This window comes from Vanacampus margaritifer, unplaced genomic scaffold (genome assembly GCF_051991255.1).
Source record: "Vanacampus margaritifer isolate UIUO_Vmar unplaced genomic scaffold, RoL_Vmar_1.0 HiC_scaffold_136, whole genome shotgun sequence".
In the NCBI taxonomy this organism is placed as follows: domain Eukaryota; kingdom Metazoa; phylum Chordata; class Actinopteri; order Syngnathiformes; family Syngnathidae; genus Vanacampus; species Vanacampus margaritifer.
In genome coordinates, this window is record NW_027520846.1 from 9286 (window position 1) to 15000 (window position 5715).

The following is a 5715-nucleotide window of genomic DNA, read 5'->3' on the forward strand; positions in this document are numbered from 1 at the left end:
TAAATAAATGAAATCAGAACATATTCAACTTAACACAATAGGGAATTTCTTCAGCATATTATATATTATTTGTACTTTAGGTCTTTTAACCAATTTTAGAGACTTGATATATACATGCCAAATTCGTTTACAAAATTTTGAAAAAAGGGGTTAGAGTTTTTAAACTTTTTCTTGTCAATGAAAAATGTTGCCATACATATAATGAGATTTGCAGACATTTCCTCATTCTTGTTTTGAAAGGTATCGGTGGAAATCAATGTGAGCGGTACCAGGTGGATTCTCTGGAGTTTGTGAACTCACAAATACAGCGAGAATACATCTTGCGAGAGCAAGGTTAGCAGACTCATGGGCTGTGTCTGAATGTCCACCCTGTCGTATTTCATTCAGTCATGTGTGGGTTCAACAGATGGCAAAAAAATGGTCGGTTTCCACCAAGTTACTTTATTATCATTTTCGGCACATCCGTTTCCTTTACCATTCCGTCCTTCAAAATAAAAGCATTTGAACAAACTAGGGGGTGGGGACACTGGAACAATATCGATCGTTTATTTCTATAGGTTTCTAAATGTTTGCAGTAAAATGTTTAGATTTTGTTGATGTGGCGAAATGCATTTGAGAAAATAGGAGCCTAATTACCGCAAACAGGTGGTGGGTTAGAGTGGTAACTGGTAAGTAAAGTAAAGTAAGTGTAAAGTTTAGTAAATGAGGCAGTGTGATTCTGGTATCAAATACTTTCCCAAATACTAGAACAGGCACTGAGCAAAACTGTCCTGTGTCGAATTTAAAAACTTGAGATGAGATCATGGGCTGCTACGATAAGGCTATCAATGTGCTGTGCGCTGTTTCTACACCTAGATGTCAGTAATGCCTTGGGGCATTGAATTTAATGACGGCATGACGTTAATGTTAAAATAAATAAATAAAAAGAAAAAAGAAAAAGCAACAATGAAATTACTGTCCTCTCCTGTATTTGAAAAAAAGAAGCACCTTAACATTTTCTCGTAGAGCTTCTGCCACATGTTCAAAAACGAAGGTGCTGATTGGACAAAGACGAGATCTGTGTCTGAAATTGATTGCTATTTCTGAAAGACCATTATTGTCAATTGAATTTCAAAAGTTAAAATATAGAGTTGCATTTTTAGTGGGGATCAAATACAGTTAAAGAAGAAATTCAATAGATTTTTAAATTTTAGATTCAGTTTCAAGCTTTTTGGACTAAAGTTCCAAACAAAATGTGAAACGTGAATGCTGTAAATTGTCCTATTGTATTCTGGTCAGCCCTTTTTCTTTTCGGGTCTGAAAGGAAAATTGAAAAAACAAAACAAAAAAAAAACATTAAAAATTTTCAAATTCAGATTCAGATTCAGAAATCAAATAGCAGAATTCACATGATCCTTAATTAGTACACAATATGAGTCTGAGCCACGCTCCAGTCCGATAGATGGCGTTAATATAGTTGAACGATGGTTGCCACCCGCCATTCAACTCAAATAAGACGACGACGACGAAGAAGAAGACTGTTTGAACTTAGATCGAAAAGAAAACTGAAAAATGAGTGTGAGCAGTTTACTCGCGCGATCGTATTTTGTCCACAGAGGTGAGTAAATTATGTTGGAAGCATCATTACATCGTGTAGGATTTTGTGGCTTTCGACTGTAATTCTGGGAGGGAGTACTGATTTTGTTTTGTTTGACCTTAGCTTAGCATTCTTGAATCTTAAACGCTGGCTTGACGTCGCCCTAAATGTTTTAATGGTTACCACTATATGTTTGCAGTTGGGTCCAGGACTGTGTTTACAAGTTCGAAGCGCGACCCTTATTCCCCCAACTGGTTACGAGTGGGTCTTGCCTTTGGATCGTCTATTTTCCTGTGGAGTTTGGTAAATGACGGCTTACTGAAGTAATTGTGATTGCAAATGTTGTCCTCGTTCTCTCGAAAATTCAACGAGCAAAATATTTCCGTGACTGGAAATTGTTCTTGTTAGAGCTTAATTGCATCCCTTTGACTCCAGTGATCGTGGTATGGGTCATTCGTGTCAACTCAACTCACACACCCTCCCCAATGACACCTCTAAAGTTTGACAGATTTTTATTCCATTAGTGCCTTATTATGATGTCAAAAGAATGAACAATTGACATGCGGTGATGAATACACATTGATGGTGGGTGATAATACATGCGCCAAATGACAGTTCCGAACATCCGGGCATTTCTCATATTTCCACAATGCAACGCTTCATTTCCACAGCTTATTGTATTACTTTTTCCTGTGACTAGCATATATAACCAAGCATATTGTTATAGTAGTCAAACAACAGTTTATCACAGTTCCAAATCAAAATAATCCTCACAAATCAAGCTACAACAATCCAAATTCCAATGCTTTTCAATGACCGGAGAGCATCAAGACGTTAAAAAGATGTCCTTTTACGGTCTAAATTTGGTTGAAAAGTGAACCAAAAAGTCTAAATTTGGTTGCCAGGACACCCCTAAATTATTCATTATTAATTCATCATACATCATTATTATAGTTTGGCGCACATGTGCTCGGTGTAAAAACAGGTGCATTTAAATTTTTGTGTTAATGCAACACAAAACTGTTAGGGAACGGGTCCGCCTTTCTGGGCTTTCCTGTGAACACAGCTGCCGCACATCCAGCGCATCTGGCAAACAGAAAGCAGACTGCCCTCGGCCTAGATACACCAATCTGACGTCTGGAGGGAGTGGGGGGGGGGGGGTGTTCTGTCGGCGTTTCCAGCAAATTCGACATGTGGAATCGGCGTCAGGGGCATTTGATCACTGTGATTGGCTGTTAGCTAGATGAATCAGCGCACGGGGTAAGAAGAACAAGTGACAACGCGGATAAACAGTACTCAACTCAACGTTATGGTTTTTCAGGACAGCACACGTGAATATTAAAGTCCCCCATAAAGAGGATATGATCATATTTCAGCATGATTTCGGCAAGAAGATTTGCAAAGTCGTTTAAAAAGTCCTTATTGTATTTTGGAGGTCGGTAACTGGCGCAGCACAGTGACGGTTTGGCCGACTTCAAAGAAGGTCGCTTCAAAGCTGTGATCGATGTGGTAAATAGACATCGTTTACATTTAAATTTGTTGTTGTTTTTTTTTTTTATAGTAGCCGTTCCTCCACCTCGGCCCGACGTTCTGGGAGCGTCCAAATAAGCCCAGCCAGGTGATAGTAATTCAATCATAGCAGTGGACTCACCAGCGACATTTAAAAGCGCGATCCTTGTGGGAGCAGCAGGGGTGCATGGCCCTTCCGTCCGATGGTCTCGAAGAAGCTCCTTCAGAAGCTGGAAGTTGGCACCGCGTCCAAAACGCGAAGGGCAGCACGGCCAAAGCTTTTCGGGTGAACCGACGATCGGTACCAGCCAGGAGTCGACAGGGTCCAGGATACGCCACAACGGAGTACATGCGTAGGGGACGAAGCTTGTTCCAGCGCCCATTTTAGCTTCACCAGCTGGCCGCCACGTTTACCCCGGCGCCGCTGTCAACACCGGTATGAGTTGTTTACGTTTGTATTTTGTCCCTCCCAACCGCTAGTTGGCGCTTGGCGGTGCTGAAACAGCACGGGGGATCCCGCCCCAGTAAAGAGGTTGCCGGTTGCTTTTAGGAATAATTACTTACGCCGCCGATAGTACGGAAGGGAATTACTTCTCGCACATGATCTGAAGGTACGTAGTAGTCGGTGCGGGGTTGGTGTATCTGGCCTTAAGTGGGCGCATCTCAATTTTCATGCTGGGGCAAGTGAGTCCAGCGTGTTTGTGAACGCTGCGCCTTTTTCCCTGATCGTAAAAAGTGCACCTGCCGCGCCGATCAGCGCATCACCAATTTGGTGACAAAAAGTAGACTAATTCTAGATCGCCCAAAAGGAAGTCCATTTTGAAGCGTGCATCTTGCGATGCTTGTGCATTTGTGGAGGCGCAAGCAAACAGATCGCCCGCCGTGGGCAGACAAGTGAGATCATCTCATTCAAAATTTGACAAAAGCGTGGGACATCAATCTGAATCATTGTAGAAATCAATTCATTGAACGGATCATCCTATACATATTTTTAATATAGCACCCCCTGACCTTGGGTGCAAGGTTCAATTCCTGATCGTGTGTGTGTGTGTGTGTGTGTGTGTGTGTGTGTGTGTGTGTTTGCCTTTGTGTATTATGAGGACATTTCACCTGAATACATGCCGTGCTGCGAGGACATTTTGAATTATGAGGACACAGCCCATGTCCTCATAATTATTTCAATGCAGAAGTGCTTCTAGGGCTGTAGAAGGCTTAAATCCAAAGTTTTAGCCAATGTCCTTGTAAAGCATAATTACGTGAATTTGTGTATTTTTGTGTATTTGATGGCGCCCCCTGTAGGAAGGTCCTTGTAATGCACCACTTCATGAATAATTCACACCAGTGTATATTTCACAGCATTTGATTGGCTGACCATCACCTGTCCTCACAATTACGCACGTCTCCATAATTCAGTTTTTTCTCAAAATGCTGTGTATTGTGAATGTTTGTCTGTAGACACAGAGCCTTTTTTTTTTTTTTTTTTTGCAGCCACCATTACCTAAGTAAATAATTAAATAATGAAATACCCTATGATATTTAATTATATATTTCAGTATTTAATTCTTTCAGTGGTTGTTTATTTAAAAATGTACAATGGTTAACAGCAGAGACAGAGAAACTGTCAGTGCCGTACATTAATTCATCATTTAACATCCCACCCTGCCTTTACAGTATAACATCTTTCTGTACACCAGTGGCCAAATGTTTTGAGAATGACATTGATTTTCTAAGAATCTGCAGTGCTGACTTATTATTGTTTTTTTATGATGGCAATTTGCATGTACATGTACTCCAGAATGTTATAGTGATTAGATGAATTGCAAAGTCCCTATTTGCCATGAAAATTAAAGTAATTTCCTTTAGTGACCTTACAAACTTTAAGTGAAGAAGGCTTCAGGGCACCCAAGAAAATCCAGCAAAAGCCAGGACTATCTCCCAAAGTTGATTCAGCTGCAGGGATAAGGACATCACCACCAGTGTAGAGCTTGCTCAGGAATGGCAGTAAGCAGGTATGAGTCCATCTACACTCATGGTGAGGGAGTAAGACTTTTGGAGGATGGCCTGGTGTGACCAGTGAAAAAGGGATTCCATAAACACAGACCAAAATAAGGAAAAAAGAGTTACAGTTATTTTCTCTGATTAACCCCCTTTCCAACTGTTTGGGGCATCCGGAAAAATGCTTGTCTGGAGAAGAAAAGATGAGCGCTACCATCAGTCCTGCTTCATGCCAACAGTAAAGCATCATGTGACCATTCATTTGCAGGGTTGCTTCTAAGCCAAGTTACTGGGCTCGCTCACAATTTTGCCAAAAAACACATGCGTCCATTACTAAAGTATAGTACCAAAACATCCTCGGACAGCAACTGTGTGACAGCAGCAAGGTTATTTTATTTACTAAAGCAAAAAAATACTTTCGTTAATGAAAAAAAATAATAATAACTTTTTAAAAAAGCAAACTGAAATCACATTAAACGATTACAAAATTATCTATAATTCTAGCAATAATATCCTTTGTTTTCGTCTGTGGTAATTAATTTAGTATATGAGCCTTTCGGGTTAATTTTAAATGTGATCTATTTTTTTTTTAATTGACACTGTAAATCATAGAACAATAGCCACTCTTATCAACA

General features: G+C 40.2%; 2 protein-coding genes across 4 annotated transcripts in view; both read left to right on the plus strand.

The window, feature by feature from the left end:
- Window positions 1-1454: 1454 nt before the first annotated feature.
- Window positions 1455-5715, plus strand: part of ndufc1 (NADH:ubiquinone oxidoreductase subunit C1) — a 13277-nt gene continuing 9016 nt past the window's right edge. The window contains exons 1-2 of the mRNA XM_077555264.1: window positions 1455-1597; window positions 1776-1879. Coding sequence (XP_077411390.1) covers window positions 1552-1597; window positions 1776-1879 — 150 coding nt within the window. The 5' untranslated portion in view covers window positions 1455-1551. The remainder of the gene's footprint in view (window positions 1598-1775; window positions 1880-5715) is intronic.
- Window positions 2752-5715, plus strand: part of LOC144041123 (N-lysine methyltransferase KMT5A-A-like) — an 11980-nt gene continuing 9016 nt past the window's right edge. For all 3 annotated transcript variants that reach the window (XR_013290010.1, XR_013290011.1, XM_077555262.1), the window contains exon 1: window positions 2752-5715. This exon is cut by the window's right edge. The gene's annotated coding sequence lies outside the window, so the exon portion shown is untranslated.